Source organism: Myiozetetes cayanensis, unplaced genomic scaffold (assembly GCF_022539395.1).
Source record: "Myiozetetes cayanensis isolate MyiCay16 unplaced genomic scaffold, myiCay2020 scf5-8, whole genome shotgun sequence".
In the NCBI taxonomy this organism is placed as follows: Eukaryota; Metazoa; Chordata; class Aves; order Passeriformes; family Tyrannidae; genus Myiozetetes; species Myiozetetes cayanensis.
This window is the reverse complement of record NW_026087742.1, coordinates 16059812-16080602: the sequence shown is the minus strand read 5'-3', so window position 1 is coordinate 16080602 and position 20791 is coordinate 16059812. Positions and strand designations below refer to the sequence as shown.

The following is a 20791-nucleotide window of genomic DNA, read 5'->3' as shown; positions in this document are numbered from 1 at the left end:
TGGTTTTTTTTGTTTGTTTTATCTGAAAGCAGCTTCTCAGTTTTAGTTTGGATCGTATGTTAACAGACAGAAATGGTTCTTTAACACCAGATGTGATTTTAGGCAGTATAACCAGCTAGAGAAAGGACAGTTCACAGCACAAAGATCAGTAGCATTCATTTCTTTTTTGTCCATACAGGGAAACCAGAATTACAAGCGTGGGTAGAGTCACAGCCTAAGCAGACCACAAGCTACATGATCCTTTACTCAGTTTATGCTGTTCAGAACCACATCTGTTTAGCTGCATGGATAACATTAATAGTAATTTATTGCTTTGGCTGACAGCAGCAGGGAAAGCACTCTGGTTGCTTTCAAAACCGCCTCAGCGAACGATAACGTTGCTGAAGCTTTAGTCACTTGCTTGTCAAGGGCTGGTACAGGAAGGTTGGCAAACTGGAAAACCTAGTATTGCACAGGAGAGCACTGTAGTTCTCACGGCTGGGCAAATTGATACTTCCTCTGCCTCCTGTTTGCAGCTAGTGCAGCCACCTTTTTTTTGTTCTTCCAAGGAACTCCCCCTGTCTATCAGTGTTTTGAGACCACTCCTGCGAAAACTATCCCGACTCTCCCTGTTACTGTCTCCAGCCTCGGATCAGAACTCTGACTGTCCTGAAACCAGAAGGAAATGAGTTGCCTCTGTGCTCGCTTTAGAGACAGAGGTCCCCGCACAGAGACAGAAGAAATGAAAAGGCAAAGCTCTGCTCAGCAGCATGAGATTATTGAATTACAAGAAGATAATGTGGAGGAAAGCGAGCCTGATCACGACAAGCCTCTAAATGCTCGAACGAGAAAGGTAGGAATTTTACTTGCTCATTAGATTGTTGCTGTTGGGGAAAACACTACACGGGAAGAGAAATGATACTTTGCAGAAACATCTTGGGGGGGGTCCAGTTTGCTGTTTGAGGGAGAGGGAAAGGAGCTGAAAACCTACTTTTTCTCTTCTTATCAATGAGGTGTTCTAATACTGGAGTGGCATTTTAAGCTTTAACTTAGGAACTGAAGTTATATTTGGTACCCTGAGTTTTGCTTTCTATTTTCATGCGCTCTCAGTGGGATTGGGATCAAAATCAGAAAGGGGAAAAGTTGAAATCGATTTTAAAGCCAAGCTTCCCTTCAGTACAAACTAACCAGAAAACAGTGCTGCCAAAACAAGAATAAAATGTCCTCCAACAGAGCACTCTGGATTCTCTTTATCTTTGAGTAATTCACAGTTACTAACCATTATGTATTAACATTGTATTAACAGAATGCTCCAAAGCCTCAGTCAGGACTAACATATGAGTCCTGGGGACGGTAGCTCCAGTACTTAGCTTAAAGCTACAGAGCACACTAATTCTGGCAGAGATATAATGTATGTTCATAGGTGACTGTTGTGCAATGATTTACATTACTCACTCCAGGAAAATTTGTGACAGAGCAAAGATGTTTCCCACTTTTCTCTAGGCATGGCTGAGCCCCCCTGAGAGCTGCCTGTATTAGTCACACCACCCCTCCCTTCCTGCTCTTGGTGGAGTAACTGCAAATGCTTCCTTGTGCCAGCCCTACTGATCATCTCTGTGTGCTGATCCATTCCACTTGCTGGGCAAAACCCCCATCTATTCTACTGTATCAGGGGTCAGCTACTTCTCCTTTGGCCTGGTAAGCTGAGTCAGCTTGCTAGAGTGTGAGACAAATTTGAGGGAGGTGCAAAGAGGAACGGGAGAGGGTGAAAGAGAGGCAGGGGTGAGCTAGATCTGCTTGGCTATATTGCAAAACTTTACCCTTAAGTTTATCCTTCCCCTTCTCAGAATTGAGTTTTCATTCAAGCTCTGTTTCTGCTGATTCTGGCAATTGGCTTCCTGTCCTATAGGGACTGCTGCAAAGTTATCCTGCTTTGCTTTCTGGTTAGGTGGCAGGTTAATGAGAACTGCCCTGCCCATCAGGGAGAGATTTTTCTCTGCTGCTGTTGCTTCCCCCCAGCAGTCTTGTGATGCCTCTGGGCACTGCCCAGAGGCTCATGGACTAGTTGCAGAGCTGAAGGTTTTCTTGAGATCAAGGCAGTTTGCTCCGTGTGATTAAGAATTACACTTTGTCATAGTCTAAACACGTGGCGGCCCAATCGAAACTTGGGCTTGACAGCTGTCTGTCTGAACTGCTATCACTATATCTGATTTCAAAGTTGCACTCTAGGCAATAGTTACTGGCTTTTAAAATTTTTTTACATTCAAAATGATATGCTAGTCTTAAGTATTAAATTGAAGCTTCTTTCTTCTAACACATTTTAAAAATTAATACAAATACATATAATTGTTTTTATTTAACAACTGAAAGCATGCTGTAAGTCAAACCATATTCAGTTTTTGCTCTTTGTTCTCCACCAAAGCAAAGTTCTGTGTGCAGAGAGTGTTTCCCTTTTTCTGCCCCTGCTCCTGGAGAAATGACTCTTGTAAGCTCTTTCTGTAAGTGTCCATTTTCTCTGCCTGTCCACCTGCCACCCTCACAAAAACTTTTAGCCTGTCAGTGGATTCAGTAAAATTCAGTGAAAGCCTTTCTGTTATGCTGGATTCTTAGAAAGTTTAAAAAGTGAAGGGAGGTAACCTGGATTAGTGCCTCTTGCCAATCTGCATGTGTGTGGCCTAGACAACCTTTTCCTTACTTGGTACTAATGTCAAAAAGGATGTGGAGCTTACTACTGGGTTTGTGATGGATGGAGAGGAGGAAGGAGAAGGAATAAAAAGGCAGCATGATCTGCTTATGAATTCAAGCCCTTCCTTCAGTCTTCTGGCTGTGGAACAAAGCAGTTGAAATTTTCTGTATTGCTTTGCCACCTAAGTGAGGTTCTTATTGTTTGGTTGGTTCTGGGGTTTTGTTTGTTTGCTTTGTAATATTCATACCACTAAGTTAACTAATTAAAAGACTAATTCTTGCTATGGTCTTAAATAGTATTAAAAATTAAATATCAGGCAAGTATTGTCCTTTCTCTCCCACATGAATGTGCACAATCACTTTGGAGATAGTTTTCTTGTGGTCTCCTAGAACAGGTGAGATTCCCATTAAACTCTCTATTAAATATACTCAACAACCTTCAAGTTTCCCATCTTCTGAAGAAAAAGGGAGCCAGCTATAAAGGTCTCAGCTATTTTATGGTGGATATAATGCAACAGCATCTATTCAATAGCAGTCCCTTTGCTTTGGTGCTGGTACCCAGCAGCTATGCAGATTGACATCATCAACACTGCAAAGGTGAATGATTTTGGAAATACCTCTACAGACACCTTTTTGGTTGGGAGAGATGGAAAACATTAAAAGGACAGCTTGTGGAACATGCAAATCAAATTCACGTAGTTAAAGAGGGAGCCAAGAACACACCTTTGTAGTACTTTGGCTTTAAGGGCAGTTTAGGAGTTGGAAATTCTGCACAAATGGGAATTAAATGTTTTCCGCCTTCCTGTGAAAGTCCTTCACCTTCTGCAGGTCTACGTTCCCACCTGCAGCAGTAGTCAAGGGTGGGAACCCCTGGTGTAGGGCATTGCTTACCTATGAGGTTCTCCCATCTATGGGGGGTTTTTGTTTCTAAATGGGACAGTAGAGACTTGCTTCAGTATTTTTTTCTTGCCTTATTTCATTAATCAATACGTCCTTCCCTTTTATAACTAGGAGAGAGACCACTGGAAGTCATGCAGGAAAGTAGTTTTCTGGAAGTGTAAGCTGTGGATGGTTATAACTTCAATATTTCTAGTAATCTTCTTCGTCATTCTCATCAGCCTAATTCTTTATTCTAGTAAGTATCTCACTCTTGGTTGCAATAATACAAATGTACAATACTTACAGTCTAATGTAACACAAATGCAACAATAGCATCCTTTAAACTCTATCATTAAACTGCTGAAGGGACCAGGATACTGACTGCAGAGTCTGGTGGGTTGGGTGGGTTGGGTAGTGGATGTGAATGCTTTTATCTTAGCATGCAGCAAGCAACTTCTATCCTGATCAGGTGGCAATTCCAGTTTGTAGCTAGGTGAGAAAATGTTGTGAGGAGAGATATGGGGATGAGGATGGAAATTATGTTTGTCACATTGCAACCAGTGCCATGGATCACTTAGATCCCCTCAGGTGGTGTCATTGTCACCCAGGCTCCCAGGGCAGCTGACTTTTGCTGATGGGGGTGGGTGTTTGACCTCCACATGCTGTCACTTTTCTTCAGGTGACTTGCTGTAAGAGTCCAAGCCCAGGGAGCTACCAGCTCACAGGATTGGCTGGGAATTTTGCTTTAATATATAGATATAGGATTCACTAATATCTCCAGATAGCATCAAGAGAATAAGCCACGGGCTTGTTCCCAAGGAATTTCTTTATTAATTTAGAGGAGCAAATAAGGGGACTTGGCCAAAGTTGAAAAGGACACCACACAAGCCAGACAAAAACACTCCACCACAATACTGACTCAGCATGTACTAGGTACTCAGCATGTATTAATTGACAACACTTAACATCCAGTAAACCAACAACACTTAAATCAAGATACAATCCCTCCAGCTCCAAACCACCTTAAGCATCAAGAAAGGAGCAGAGAAAGAGAAGCAGAGGGATCAAGAAGAGAGAAGGAGAAAGAGGGAGAGACAGATCACACAGCTACCACTGAAGCCTTGTAGGAGACCAGCTCTCACAAGTCCAATGGCAGGGCCGTGACAGGAGGCAAACACATGCCCTTGGTTTTATTTGCACTGGTTTTATCCGGCCAAACCCCCTGAGGGGGATCTCTGACCACCAGCCACTCTGGGGGTTCCAGGTCAGGGTGAGGGGCAGTGTCCTCACTGTCCCTGCCAATCTGAGCTGGGTTAGGGGCTGCAGGATGTGGGGTGTTACAGTTTTCCAAGGGCTGTTTGTGACTGGCAGCTACTCCAGGGCTTCTCCATGTGGGTCCAGGGGCTGCCATGAGGGACACAACACCACCCCACCTCCGTGAGGTCCAATCCATCCCTTCCCCCCTCCACACACACACACACACACACACACTCTCCCATAAGGTGGTTCTGACTCCGTAATAACTGACCTGGTGTCTAACACTTGCAGTTTCTTCCTGTCACTCCCAGTCAGACCTTACCTAGGAAATTTGTTAGAAAGCCACCACAGAGCAAGACAAGAAGGTTGTTTTCAGTACTTCAGCTAACCGGAACTTTTTCCTTCCCTTTCCATCTCCTTTCGATTATTAGATGTTTACACAGATGAGGATGACTATTGGGATCCTGATGCACTACTAAACAGTGGAAGTTTTCACAATTTTTCGGGAACATTGGAGTTAATGTGTGGTCTCCCACACGTTTTCTCTGAGGACATTACTAAGAGGGTATGTCTTGATGTGTTTCTTGGCAAAGTTGATTCTGCTTACAACACAGTTTCAGTGTTTTTCCTTTCAAGAAGTTTCTGTTTCTCTGAGTAGCAAGTCCACACAAAAAATTGAATTCTACTTCTTAAAGTCCTGATCTAGAAAAACAGAGTTTTCTGCTTTTAAGCACAAAAAGAGCATCTGATTTTCTTCCACCACGTTTGACTAATGGTTAGGACACAGTCTTTACCTTTTTCACAGAATCATTGAATAATTTAGGAGGGGCTTGTGAAAGTCATTTAAAACCAATAGGTGCTGAAAATCTTGTGTGCTGCATTCTTTCATTAGTACACAATGACAACCTGGGTTTATAGCTGCAATTTCCATCAAGCCATCCCAGTTCTTAGTTTCAGGTGAAATAAGCTCAGCAGACATGGCAGTGCTCATTTAGACATCGTGAAAAGGGAGCGTCAGTAGAGAAACCCTTCCCTCTACCAAGTAAAAGTTAGAAGAGCTTTTTGGCACTGATTAAATCCCAAACCTAACCATATGAATTGCACATGGCAACGAGTGCATGATTTTAGATCACCCTGAGTGCCTCTATTGTGTTAAGGTTATATAGCAGTCACTCAAATGTGCAACTATCTTTTCTGTCAAATTTAAAAGGACTGTGTACATCTTCCAGGGCAGATATTTGCTGATGTTTGACTTTCAGTACCTGTGTTTATGCCCCTAAGATATCTTCTAAGAATGATTTGCTGTGGGGTTTTTTTGTAGGGAAAAGAGAGATTGAATAGATGAAATATGTTTTTCTTTTTTTCTTTTTTTTTTTTCTCTATCCCAGCTAACAGAGGTCTACAGTTCATCTCCAGCTTTAGGACGTTACTTTAGGTCAGCTCAAGTGATTTCTTTCAGGTAAGCAATTTGTCACCAAAATTATCTGAAAATTACACGCTTTTGATGAGATAAACACATAGGCATGTGTATATATAGGTTGTTTGGGGGAAAGTTAGGTTTATAGATCAAAAGGTTCTCTGGTGTAAATGGAAAATGCTGCTAATAGCATATGACAGTAGCATTTCATTGCTGTAAAGTATCATCTCTATTATTTTTGGTCCCAGTTGCAGCCCTTAACAAACATATTCAAGGATATTTATTAAAGGGAAAATTAATTGGTGGAGACACTTAAAATTGACTTGGCTAAATAGTCTTAAATAAATAAAACAAGGTTCATGGGGCAGAGAGAACTGTTTTGTTCCCAGAAGAGGTAAAGGCAACAAGAATATACATGCCTCCTGTCATGGAGAAATAGCAGAGAGGTAAGGGAAGACAGTGAGCTTCCTCGAGCGGTTCTGAAAATGCTGGATTACAAAGGAATTGTAAAGACTGGAGAAAATCAAGGAAAGTAAATTCGCAAAGTCCCAAGGCCCTTGAGGGAGCAAGGACAGAGAAAGAGCTCCCCTGGGACATGACAAGGGGCAGTCCTGAGGACACTTTGCTCCCTCGCATTGCCAGCCCTGGGCATGCCAGCTCTGTTCCACGGTGAACTGTAGCTTCTAAGTCTTATTTCCTCTAAGTTAAAAATTGTGAATTAGACCATGAAGTACAAAGGTGTAGTTCTGCATATACACTGATCAGCTGATCTCTCCCCCTCTGCCTGTTTGCATGTCTCTCTCTTGCTGCCTCTCTTAGTTTCCTTTTTTCTCACATTCAGCTACTTTTTGTAATGTTTCAATTCTGTGAGCACAAAATGTAACTGTTGAATGGTCGACAGTGGATGTAGTAGACCACAATCAGTGAAATCTCCAGAGGTGGTCTCCCGTTCGCTGGCTTGTGTAATCCACTTCAGAGCTGAGCCAGGAGCGCAGCTGGGTGGTCCCAGGTACTGGTGGCAGGAGAGCAGACCTTTCTGCAGGCTCCTAGCCAACCTATTTATAGGATATTACACCACCTCTTATCGGTGTGTACTTGTGAAGCAGGGGTGCTGAAAACCACACCCCATCAGGACACATGTCCAATTGCCCTTTGTGCATTTGAAAACATGTCTGGCTGGCTTCAAGTACGGGCTCAGTTTCAAGACCTGTTCTGAGAAGGGAGGAGAGGGGAGGAGGAAACTGGAAGCTTTGATGACAGTTTTCTTTTATAATGCTTTGCTTTAGAAAACATTAAAAAAAAAAAAAAAATCCGTGTCAACATTGGTATGTAAAGTCAGTCTTCTCAAAAAAATAAAACACCCAGGGGGAGCTTGAGGGCATTCACACCTGACTTTGTTTTTCAGTAATGAAAGCTCCAGTGTAATTTATCAGCTAGTGTTTTCTGTGCCACCATCAACAGAAGGATTTATGGAAAACCTTATGAACCCAGATTTTATAAGGAACATTTTACGTCAGAATATTTACGATGAAGACGATACTTTTAATCCTGGGACATCTGAATGTGACGGGTTAAAGCTTGACCGAACTTCTCTCACATGTAAGTCCTGTACATTACAGAAAGTGGTTTTTTACAAAGAGCAGAAGTATTTATGGTAATGAATGGAAATAATTCTAGAAAGGTGTTGAGATTTGTTAGGAAATACATTTTGCACAACAACATTAAGAACACTGTAAAATAGTTTTGAGAATGCCCTGCTGTGCATAACTTATTACCGAGGATTCAGTGCCAGGTCATCTGATGAGAAAGGGAAGAGTGATGAGACAGGTTAGCTGTGGACTCCAACCTAACGTCTCGGATCTATTCTTACATTTTCTCTACACAAAGAAATTCTCCTCAGATGTATGTGTACCATAGCGGGGAGACAAATAATGAGAAATATTTCTCTTTATTGTACATTCATTTTTGAATAATTACAAACCAAATTTTAATGCAAGTAAAACAGGATAAGTAACTTGGGATTAAATTTCTCAATTTTTTTTTTCACAATCAAGGATGAGAAAGACTCCTAATTTTTGTCTTTTTGGAGGGTCATTTTTGTGGGTTTTTTGTTTGTTTGTTTTGGGGTTTGTTTGGTTTTTTTAATCTATTATGCACACAGATACCTTTTAAAATCACCAAATGTTCATTCTCTTAGGTTTTCTAAGCAGTGGTTCCAATGACTACCAGTGACTAGGCAGTGATTCCAACAAATTCATATTTGTCTTGATAGAAATGCCAGTATAAAAGTCCCATGATCTTTGCAGTTATAATGAAAACAATGCTGTGGAGCTGCTTCCCCACCCCCAATTTACGAAGTCAAACCTATGTGCTTTCAGAATAATCCTAGACCAATACTTCAGCATTCAGTGTATATTATGATTAACTCATATTATAATATAAGTTTCATTTTAATTTTAATATTGTACTGTTTTAACTTTCAGAGAAATGATGGAAAAGTTCCTCATCTTCATCACCACCTGGAAGAGATGGGATCTCCTATCTATTAGTAATCCCAGGGCAGGGAGCTATTCATTAGGTAGAAACACTCCTAAAGTTGTTTTCCCGTAAATGCTGCCTATGGTGCAATATTGTAAATGGAATATGTGACATCTTTATAAGTGTTGCACTCCTATAACACCACTACCTCCTTCTTTATTGTCCTGATACCTCAACAATCCAGTTTGCCCTGGTGGAAATCACGTATCTTCTCTGATGCTCTGTTGACTTTGAAAGCTCTGCTTTGTCTTGCCTTATGATTAAATCTGTCTTGCCTTATGATTAAATCTGAATGCTCTGTGCAAGCTTTAAAAGTGGTCTTGCACATGGCTTTCTTTTTCTCTTGGTTTATCTAAAATTATCTGCACAGCTTCACCCTTAATGCTCACTTCCCCCCATGTTGCTGCTTTTTCCCCTCCTAACTTCATCATATGCCATGTTTTCCCATTGCTCTTTCCTTGTAAAACAGCCTGAAAACTTTTATATATATATATATATGTATACACACACACATATATATATACGTATTCTTTAATTACATGTAAGACCTTTGCACTAGATTCTCAAGGAAGCTTTAACTCTCCTTATTCATCCTAGAGTCTTCCTGGATAAGGTGGTATCTGCTCTATTTTTCTCTTCTTCAATGTGAAATAGAAAAGAAGGAAGAAACATCATGAAGAAACATGTCTTGTTCACTAACGCATCTGAATGTCACAGGAATCTTTCAAGGGTAAAATCAGCTGTGTGCTTTAATAATTAACTACTGCTACTAGTGAATAGACAGATATTTGACCTGTGTTTGTAAATCTGAAGACAAACTAGTCTACTCCGTTAGCTATAGTCCCTGTCCCAGCAGTGGGGATAAAAATGAACAGATGCAAGGCTTTTGCCTTAATAAGGCAGCAAATGGTTGTTCTTGTTGATGAGAGATCAGATGAGACGGATCAATGCCAAGAGCAAGGTGCTGAAGCAGACCATGCAGACCAGCGTGGCAGTGGAGTTATAGACAGTAACTGGCAATAACCTGAAAATGAAGCATTAACTTTATGCAGAATGGAATGTATTCACTACCATGTTAGTGAAGTATACCTTCTTGTCATTTATTTATAGCCTGTATAGTGTATAGTGCTGTTGGATAGACACATTTATTTTAAGAAAAATTTTGTATTTTAAGAAACACCTTATGGTAAATTGTGTTTTCTTTTCTAATATTACTATTTTATTTAAGGAGTACTCTGTCAATGTTATTGTGCATTAAATTATTTTTAGTCCTAAAGTGTTTGTTTTCAAGCTCCAGTCTTTCAGCTGTTTGAACTGGAAAATAACCTCTGGAATTGTAAGTGCTGAGAGCTGTCTGAAGCATCTGTCTGACAGAGCTGTACACTCAAACACATAGCTGTTGTTGCGTGAGTTTTATCTGAGCTTGGGAAACGTTCTGGACCAAATTAGTAGTTTGCATGACTCTCTTATTTGTGGCTAATTCTGATCCCGTCTTGATTTGTAAGATGTAGCATTGGCTGTAAGAACCATATTTTCTCTTGCTGTAATTTTCTATGCAGCATACAGCTAGAAGAGGTATTCCTTTTGATTCTTACACTGGGGAAGGTTAAACTTCAATGCTTGTACGGTTTGTACCCAAAAGCAGCAGGCTATGAAAGTACCAGCAGCAAAGAAATAAGTTGCTATTGAGATGCTGCTCAAACTTATTGCTCTTACTAAGATGCCTGAATATATCCTTGAACATTTCTTTATCTTAATTCTGAGAGCTGAAAAATAATGTAGTGATTAGACTTTGTGGTGATACCCCTATGAGCATTAAGAGTTGAGAAAAAAAAGGAGATAAGCATTCATTTTTTTTACCCAGCCATCCTGCTCTGCCCCAGTACCTTAACCCCCAGGAAAGAAGAAGGTGGAGTTGTAGTAAGACGTGATATTAAACAGGAAATATCCAACTTTACAGTCTACAGATTGTATTAATTAGGATTCAATTCATTAGGGACACAGCAGTGTGAAAACACATTTTTTCATCAAGGTAGATATTTTGTGTGGATGCTTACCGTGAATTTTAATAGAAGGAATGCGCGTAATACTTTAACAACTGAGACAACTGAGATGCTGTTAAGAAGCAGCTTATAGAGTGTACAACCAGCCCTTTAAAATCCCATAGCAGGTAGTCAGTCATCTGTGTAACTACAACAGCCAGTACCAGTTTTGGGCAGACTCGGCTGCCTGTCAGAGCGGTAGTACCTGCAGGCAGTGTGTGTCCTTCCATGCTACAGGCAGCCATTCACCTGTGGGACCACCCCTGGCACTGAAATGACAGGTGGTGGTGGCAAAGGCACTACCCCATAAAGCCAGGGCTGCAGCCAGCCATCACAGACAAAGGAAGACTTAAACTCAGGAAAACTCTACAACACTTTCTTCCAAACTGTGTTGTTACAAAAATGGAGGGAGGAAAAAAAACCCGTGCTTAAGCAAGAACACAGGCACATAATCGCTTTATGAGCTCTGGTAAACAGCTGAATAACCGGTTTCAGACCTTTGAGCATGTCCAGAAACACTTCTTGCAGGGGAGTGATGGGCTGTGAGGAGGTTATATTCTAGCATTGCAGAAAGCCAAACCTGAGACTCCGGCAGGAGTGAGCTGGAAGAGTTGTGTCATGGAAGAACACCTGGGCTTCTACTACTGAGAGGTAGTTACCACCTGGACAGCATCAGTATTCACACTCTACTCAGGGCGTGTAATATTTGTTTTGCATGCAGTTTATTGGGGTTTTTTATTTAATTCCAACTTCATTAAGACTTCACTCTTAGATAAGTAGTATTACATTAAAAGGGGAAGAGGGGAATTTGAGAAATGAGTTATTTATAAAAATTGTGCCTTGTACAACGGTATAAATCAAGCAGGACAGAAAAACTTTGAAAAAGCGTAAGTGCACCTAACACAAGGCTTATGCTCTCATTTAAAACATAAAAGACCGCCCAGATATACAAAATAACCCTGTTATTATTGCATTTTTGAGATTTGCATCAGTAGTTATTTAAGACTCCTTTGAAAAGTATTATAAAAGTCCAGAAAAAGGTGCAGACTCAGTTGCTTCTAACATTGAAGCTCCTAATTTTCTATAGAGGAACATTGTCTTTATGGTGGCAGCTGCTATTTATTCCTCCTGGTTTAGTTGTCCAGTGCTGTACCCTGTCCATGTTTCTTTCTCTAATCACCCTTTCATGGACAGGTTTGTCTCATGGGAAAATAACTGGTAGATGTATCCTAATGCATAAGCTTGGGGCTGAGAGAGACTTGCTTGTTTGAGGACCTGACAGCCAAGGTAAGATGGTTATCATGGCTGCACACACTCAAGTTAAAGAGTGCCTTCTAAGCACCAGGACATCATCATATTCACTGTGCTCTTCAGGGCTGGTGATAGTTTCCTTCTCCTTGGGCACTTGGACAAGGGCATATTCTGTCCAACTATTGCAGTCAATCTCGGACCCTTCATGTTTTACACTGTGGCTGAGAGTTGAGTACCACAGCTCGCTGGAATTCACAGAATCTCTTTTGGCAACGTGTTCCTGAGGGTGGGAATGGGAGAAGGAGAAAGAGTGAAGCTCAACACAATTATACCCTGAAGAAGCTGAACAAACCTAGTATAGCTTCTACGCTCCTGCAGTGCTATTGACCAATATACACAGTACCAAGAAGGGTTTGTGAATCCACAGTCATTTCCCTACTGTACAGAAACACATGGACACCTGGTGTGGGTGGAGCGTGAAGGCCTGACTGGTGTCCTGAGGAACCAGCACTGCCAGCAGCGGGTTATGTGGTAAATTCTCATCACCACGTGAGGGAGCACAGCAGCACAACTGCAGCCGAGCAGCCTGAATCACTCCCTGCCCCAACTCCCCCTGGGGCTGTCCCATAAGGGAGATCATCCCGGTGAGCCCACGGTGACATCCACCCAACCAGTGAATGGGAGCTGATGGGGGTGGAGGGAGAGTTACATGGGACATTTTATCGATTTATGTGAAGGGAGAGCATTTGGGATTTGCACAAGACTTAACATGGGATATTTAGGGGAGGGTTCAGGGTGATTTGCAGAGTAAAATGCATAAGAAAACAGAGGAATAAAGGAAGGGATAGAGGAGTCACAGCCAGTTGCCAGAGAGACTGTAGGGTCTAGGACCCCAAGTGTGTGTTGCGTGTGTCTGTGCAGGAGACAACGCTGTCCTGGAAGGGGCCCTGGCCTCACTGGAGATGAAACCATCGTTAATCCCTTCCCTGGCAGTCCTCATCTAATGCCCTCTGTGAAAACAGAGGGAGAAGAAAGAAGAGTCCCTTCCAACTCAGAATATTCTCTAACTCCTGTCTGCTGTAATTTCTGTAAGAGCCATTAGCAGAGGAGGTAAGGTTGTGTGGGCAAATGCTTTCCCAACTTTGTTTAGACTTGTCCTTCCTTTTGCCTCTTGAAGGTGTTTGCTAATGGGTTGTGGGTGATTGTGCATCTAAATAGCTTGCAGGATGACTCATTAAATCTAAAGGGACAATGTGAAGTGATTAAGTACTTGGAGTCAGAAGTTAAAAATTTGTTTGCCCTGGTGTTCTTGATTTGAACCCACTGGTTAGTGAAACCAGTGAGTAAGTAGAGGCTTTATAGTGATTGTCCTCAGTAGTGACAGTGTTTCTAGTGAGTGTTACTGGGTTCACATGACAGTTGTAGCTACCTTTCACACCCTGTAAGTGGAATAATGGTCTCTGCTTCATGGGTGAAAAAACCCAAAAGGTTAGATTTTATTTTTCAAACCTAGAAGTGAGAAAGAATTCTTAGAACAAAATTCCTGCAGAATTTGTTTCAGATTTTCCAAGCTTATGTAAATCATATTGTCTTATAGATTCTCCTTGGTGTGAAAGATCTCCTGACCTTGAGAAGACTTCACTGAAAATAAATCCTGAGTTTTTATTTGAGGTTTTATAAAATTTTGAGATTTAGAAATTCCAGAAATTTTAAGGATCAGAGTGATCAGGGTAGACTTGCCTAAGAAAAGGAATTTCCTGCCTATCTGCAAGTGCATGGCTCTCTCCTCACCGAGTCATGATTGCAAAGAATTGGGAGGACAGCAGTGTTTCTTTTAATGTGCCTATAAAATGAGAATAGGTAGGCTCTTAATTTTAACGAGTGACTGGCTCCCAGTCCACTGAGTGAAGTCTGGAGCACCTCTTGTCTGTCAAACATACAGGTATCTAACCAAGACTTGCTCATAGCCAAATTTCCCAGAATCCTTCCAGGCTCTGTGTTCTAAAAGGCTATTATTATCAACCTTCTCTTATCAGCGGGGAGATCAAAGTGCAGAGGTGGACTCGTTTCTCCCACGTGCTGATGGTGTAGGAGGAGCAAGAGTGAAGACCTTAATTATTCACAGGCTAAGTGGAACGCTCAGAAAGGACATCTTTCTTATTGCACTAATTCCTGGGACTGTCTTTGAACCATGCTCTGGAGCTTTTCCTCAGAACTCCAAAAACTCTCAGAACTTGACAGCTACTTGGCAGGTTCCCCATTACAGTTCCACCCCCTCCTCTTACCCCACAGTCCATCCCACACTTACATATACAAACGATGAACTCATTTCATCACGCTGTTTTCTGTCATCTTGCCCATCTTCTTCAAAATTTTCTTCTAAACACCCACTTATCTGCTGGACACCAACTTTTGTTTTACTGATGTCATCTTTATTTAAAAAAAAACACCTAAAAGAACCCAGTTAGGCTGCTAAATGGCAGTGTTTTGTTCTGTGGTACATAGGGCTTCTGCTGATTGTTCGTCATCAGGGACTCGAGGCGACTTCACTAACCCTCTGCTAAAATGAACTATTTACAAAGCAGAGGTAGCAAACCACAAGTACTCAGCTGCTGCCTCTAGGAGCCCAGCATATTAACAAAGACAAACAACCACACAAGACTGAGAAGTGGCTGTTCCCCATCCCTGCCCTCTTGGATGATAAGTTCAGGCACAGAAGCAGGGAACATACCAGCTTATGGAGTTACCTCTTAAATTACCTTGGGGTGCATTGCCAGAACTCCTAAACCTAACCCTAAAGCAGGGAGGCAGCTGGGACGGGGCAAAGTGTTTAGCAGTCTTTTCTGTGTTGCAATGGTTTATAAGAAACTAAATATGCAACCTGAAAGGGCATGTTTGCTTGGTTATTTTTTTTTTCTTTTCTTCCTTCTACAGTCAGTGGGACATTGGAAAGGGAAACCTTATTCTGTTCCAACAGAGACTTAGCCATTTGTTGAGGCATCAACAAATTTACATTTACATTACATTTACAGTGTAAAGATTAACCTTTAAGCCTCAAAGGATTAAATTTCCCTTTGTTTTTCAACAGAAGACTTCCTTTATTACTAAGCCTGGTTGGCAATAGTCCAATTCAATGATTAGAAAATGTCATGTTGAAACTGAAACTTTTTGTGGAAACATGTCAGTAGTCAAGAGAGGCTACGCTGGTTACCAGAAAGCTGAAGGGAGAAGGGAAGGTGGTAGAGGACAGAAAAGCACCTCCCCAGCTGTAACTTGTGCAGTCACTGGGGACACTCACCCAGGACATGATAACAAGGTTCAGCCTCCTGAATTGTCTGATTTGGGCCAGGCAGCATTACAGCAAGCCTCAGAAATTATGAGTGAGTGCTGCAGCCTGTTTGGCTGCTGGCTGCCCAAGAGTGCAGCTGAGTATCGGTGTTAAGAGTTTTATGTGCATACACTTATTTTTACATAGGCTTAAACTGATGCTTTTCTCTGTCCCAAGCAAATAGTCTGATTACGGGCTTTTCTCTCTCCCACGGGAACATGATGGACACCACATCTTTCTGATAAGTTAATGTTTTGACTCAATTGCCCCAGAGAGCAGCAAAAAAAAAAAAAAAAAAAAAAAATCAATTGCTTTTAGTCTTTACCTTCATGGTACTTGATGGATAGCTGTAGGTCTGTGCTGAGGAGAGAGGAAGAAAACACATGTGATTGTCATGCTTTGGTGCAGCAACATGAGACAAGGATTTTCAGCAGCACAGGACTTAGCTACAGACTGAGCACAGGCTGTGCAAAAGCATGAGCTCACGTGGCATTAGTTGGGGAAAGAGCTGAATCTCTGAGGGCTAAATAAACCTGATGACTTTTCAAGCTTTATCTCTAGTTTAGCACACACTTGTGTCATGCAGCAGTGCTCAACGGCCTTAATAAAACCTAGATTTGCAACCTTGGTGGGTTTTTCTTTTTGTTGTTTTGCTTTAGGAGGTTTAATTAACCGAAATCAGTTGTCCATGTCTGTCTTAGAAATGGAAGTTCTTGCTTGCTCGTTCTCCGTTTTAGCTCTATGGCCAATGGAGCCTGAATTGTGCCTGGGATCACTGGCTGGGCACTGGGGCACAGAGGCTCTACGTGATGCACCACATGCCTGACTGTGTGCTGGGTGTTTGTGTGCACAGGTCTGACAGGCTTGAGCCCTTCTGGAAATTCATCTCTCTGTCCCATAAGTATCTAAATGGCAGAGGGCTGTCATTTGCATCATGCTTTCTCTCAGCCTTGTTTTTATCAGTCTAGTTGGTTCTTGTTAGGAGGTTGATTGAACTATGGATGGCTCCTGTAAAATTTTAGAGCTGAGTTTTCACTTTTGCATAAGATAATGGGATTTTTAAACATACTTGTTTTGCAACCTGACAGAAGGAGAGACATCAGTCTCTCAGTATTGTGTTAAGCTGCTATCTTAGAGAATTTAAGGTGTTTTCAAACATTATTGTGCTGCCTAAACACTGCCATGAAATTGCTGATGTAAATGACTAACAAGAAGCTGTTTTTTGCTAAGCAAATACTGCAGCTCGTGAAAATGGTAAAAGTATTATATCTTTGCTACATGAATGGCTTTACCCACAGAAGGAAAATGTAGCAGTCTGAATCGAAACCAAGACCTCCTGATTCACATGATCGCATGTGATCCTGGCTATCATGTGAGTCTTCCCTATTTGCGTATTCAATATGCAGAAACTGTTTTATTAGGAGAATATGTCATACTGACATCTGTTTAGAGAAAGTTCTAAACTGTGCTTGTGTACGGGGAATGGGGGCTGGTGTGTGACCAAATGCAGGCTGTGCTGTGCTGGCAGACCACTTCCTTCAGCAGCCCCCCACCTCATTTGCAGGGGATGAAACAGGGGCACAGCAGAAGCTTCCCCCACCGTGGTTTGAGTGCTTGCAATGCTGTGGGTCCGGCTGTGACGTAGGAAGACCCAGTTCACCACTGCAGGAGGCAGCTGCAGAGTGGTGGCTGAGGCACACACAATTTCGTAGCGGGAGGGGATGGCTGTCCCCTCATGCTGCCTTCTCCAGAAACAAAACAGACAAGAGGCCCCAGATAATCTAGCATGGTGGGGCACCAAGAGGGCAGGTATCCCCCACTGGATGCAAGGAGGTTTCCCTTGGATGGGATGCAAAATGCCTGGCCATGGGTGCTGCCCACTGCCTCTGCAGCGATGCTGGATGCTGGCAGAGAGCTCCCCCTTGCCCCCACCCATGCAACTCCACATCACCCCCAAGGTGCTCAAGGAGCCTGTTTACTTACTTTGTTTGTGGGAATATCTTTTTCTCCTGATTGGGATGGGTACTTTCCACCTAGAGCATGGAAATAAAGGTGAGCAGGTAGGTCTGGCCCTTCATAGTCCTCCCTTCCCACTGCCAACCCATGGGCACCTGTGGTCCCGTAGAGAGACCCCTTCTCCAGCTTTTTGGATAAGGCACTTTATTTAGCTTCTCTGCTGCTGTTCTCCCCTGAAGGCAGTCCCTGGTAAGGCACCCAGCTCTGCCCTGGAAGCCTGCAGGAGCAGGGGCTGTCACAGGGGTGTAGAGGCACAGATCACGGCTCCTAGGATGGAAGGATGGCAGGGACAAGCTGTTGGCATGTGTTACAGCACGTAGCTATTCTTGGGAAGTATGGCCTGTGTCCCCATGGGGAACCTGGCAGTACCTCAGCAAAATCTGTAGTTTTGAGGAGCAATCAGCCTTTCTGGACTTGTATGTATTAAGTACCTCTAGATGAGTGAGTGAGCAGTAAATATTGGGGAGAGATAGGGGAGAACCAGTCTCATGCTCCCACAAATGATCTGCATCAATCTGACCTTTAGTGTCTCTTGGTGAAAAGCAAAGGAAGAAGAACACAGCAGTTGTGCAACACAACTTGCAAACACAGGGGTGAGTGCAAGGCTAGCAGACACAACAGCTTCTGGTACATCTGTCTCCAGCAGCTGAAATAATTCCTTGCTGTTTCAAGCAGAAGACTATACTTCCAGGTTTAGGTCCTGAAGTTATTTGGCAAAGTTAGAGCCTTTACATTATGTTCAGATGGCTGCTACCCTGCTTCTTGGTAATAAGAACTAGGCTTGCTGGGGCGTGTGCTATCGCTTACAGTTTAAAATGTTGTGCTTGTAAAATGCCTGTAATTTACAAACGTTTTGCAACATACTGTTAATATTTATATGTTAGATTTATATATATAATAAAAATGCACTAAGGGGTGTAAAGCTGCGAAGTCATATGAACTTGGGAATTATGCCCAGCTTGCTGGTGGAGGTACGTTATGACTACGTCTCTAATTGCTTATTTGCATATGCTCTTTCTTTCCCAGGACTGAGGCAAATAGCTAATGCCATGATTCTTTGTTGTTGTCGATACTTTCCTTGCTAAATGTGTGTTCTTAGGTCTCATTTCTTTTATATACTACCCATGTTCTGCAACTTGCCTGAAATAATTTCTTTCTATACGTGCCTCTGGTGCTTTTATAAGAGTAGCAGAAAGTTTTGAAAATATTAGTAAACTTCCCAACTTTCTGCTTAGTGGAAGAATTTAGATTGCTTTCATTAATATCTGTGTCTAAAAATAAAGCTATAATCCTACCTTGTTCCAGGTTGCCTACTTGATTTTCTTTGAATTATATATAGTGTTTTTCCTACACTGAGCACAAACTCCTCTAGCTTTGTTGGAGATGCCAGGGGACTGTTTCATACAATTCAGTCCTAGAATCCCTATGAGATATATTTAAAACAAAATATGCACGTATGTTTATAATACACATTATTCACATTAGGAGTCTGTTGTAACTGTCAGACACTGTGAGTTTGATATAAGTATTTTTGTTTCCTGACCATTATTTATTCCCCTTTTTCTTGTTTGTATTGACTTGGCTTCTCATTTTTTAGTCCCTTCCTCAGGTGGAAAGGCTGTTGGGCTTAGTTAGCTCTTCCCCTGGACTGTCAAAAGATAAATAGCACATGTTCCTCTAGCAAATTAGACCTGTAAACTGCTGCACAGCTCCCAGATAAATTCTAATTTAGTCAATCATATGTAATCCTGTGGGAAAACACGTCGCGTGGTCTGAGAATTGAAAGCATTTCTCAGCATCTGAATTCATGCTACAGACATGGTGACTCTCTGGGGCAGGTCCCCAGCAGCTGGAGGAAGGGAGCCCAACTTGCTTGGGCTGGTTGGAGTGGTTCTGGGGTTGGATCTTAGTGGGGTTTTTTAGAGGCAATTGAAGGCATAGCTTTATCACAGAAAATGCTGGGAAATAGTTCTGACCAGCAGTCTCAAAAGAGGAGAAATATGACTCAACTATTAAAATGAAAACAAAGGCAAAATTCCTTTTCTTTCTTTCTTTCTATAGTTTCACTTTGCTCTTTGCAGAGCGGCTGCATGAGCTGTCTTGCTCAGGAAGTGGTCAAACCAAATATAGAAGTGCTGCTTAAAAGTGAACTCTTCAAACAGAAGAGATGAAGTGGCAGACTTGGGGATGTATAGGAAGAAGGAAAGACAGTCAAGAAATTAATTAGAGGAAGCAGCAGAGGCTATGGATAAATGATGGGGTCTGAAATCTGCAACATTTTCTCCCAGCAGCTGCAGCATTAAGCACCTACTATTAAAAGCTCAAGTTTGTGTTAGGTCTGCTTTGTACACCTGAAATTAAGATTACCTTCAATCTGATTTTGCTTTGATCCAACTGCCTAAGGGCCAAGAGACAAGGCAGCAGGTGCACTTTCTGTCCATGAAGGGGGACTTCTTGGGCAGAGGTAGTGGGAATCTGCTGGTCAGGTCACACAGGGACTCACTGAGCCACCTTTATGAGGGGTGTCACCAGCCCCATCTGCTTCCAGAAATATGATGCTTCTCTGCCCTGCTGTGGGACTTGACAGCACCAGCTTTCAGGAGTAAGGGCTTCAGTGGGGAGCTGCTGCAGCTCTTGTCTCCATCTAGCTTGGTGTCCCTCAGTGAGAGGTTACTGGTCCAGAAACAGCTGGACCTTCCTCCAGAAATATGCAGTTCCTAATTTACTCCTTAAACCCACCACCTCTGACACAAAACTCCATACCTCAAAACCCCCACATCCAATCAAGCGAAAAGGTGTCATCCTTGCTCTGTGTCTGGCTGCATGGCAAAAAAGGCTCAATGCCCCATCACTTCAGGACATTTTAATTCTTGTCACCCCTGTAATTGGCCCTGTCCCCTCCGTCTTGGGGCCCCACCGGCCATGGTTGGCCAGCACCTACACACAGACTAATTCACCTGAAGCTGATGAACTTTTCCTGCCAGTCTCACAGGAGTGATAATTTGGGATTATTTCCTCCACCCAACTGCCAATTTTCCCAAGCCTTGTAGATACCACCCCACCTGTAGGTGCCCATTTACTTTTTTTTTTTTCCCCAGGTCTGGTTCAAGTTACTCAGGAGAGATGCTGACAGCTGGCTGATGTACCCACATGAGCCTCATTCCTTAGGAATTTGGTGTGGATGGGCTGACTGCTACAAGTTTCATGCAAATTTTATGTTGTAACCTGAGCTTTTTCTTTAGGCAGGCTCTGAGCTTGCCCAGTGCTGCAGAGCCGAGGAGCCCTTGCTAGCTAACCTCCAGTCTCTGCCTCTCATGCTACCTAGTGAGCAGCAGCAGCAGCCAGGACTAGACCTCTGCAGCACCAGAACTTTGCAAGGTCGCTGAGGTATGGCTGTTT

At 42.4% G+C, this 20791-nt stretch overlaps 1 protein-coding gene across 2 annotated transcripts; it reads left to right on the top strand.

Moving 5' to 3' along the window:
- Positions 1-344: 344 nt before the first annotated feature.
- On the top strand, positions 345-10015 carry CUNH3orf52 (chromosome unknown C3orf52 homolog). 2 transcript variants are annotated; one of them, XM_050334115.1, is made up of 6 exons: positions 345-832; positions 3676-3799; positions 5232-5365; positions 6189-6259; positions 7623-7816; positions 8701-10015. In XM_050334115.1, coding segments are annotated over exons 1-6 (693 nt in total). In that variant the 5' UTR covers positions 345-664; the 3' UTR covers positions 8703-10015. The 2 variants fall into 2 exon arrangements, with proteins under 2 accessions (XP_050190072.1, XP_050190073.1); XM_050334116.1 differs by lacking the exon at positions 8701-10015 and having other exon boundaries at positions 7679-7812.
- Positions 10016-20791: the final 10776 nt, after the last annotated feature.

Bases quoted from the DNA above. Each gene is read 5' to 3' on its own strand.
- CUNH3orf52 (XM_050334115.1), top strand. From the start codon at position 665: ATGAGTTGCCTCTGTGCTCGCTTTAGAGACAGAGGTCCCCGCACAGAG. The intron at 833-3,675 runs GTAGGAATTTTA...TTTTATAACTAG, and splicing joins TAAATGCTCGAACGAGAAAG to GAGAGAGACCACTGGAAGTC. The intron at 6,260-7,622 runs GTAAGCAATTTG...TTTGTTTTTCAG, and splicing joins GCTCAAGTGATTTCTTTCAG to TAATGAAAGCTCCAGTGTAA.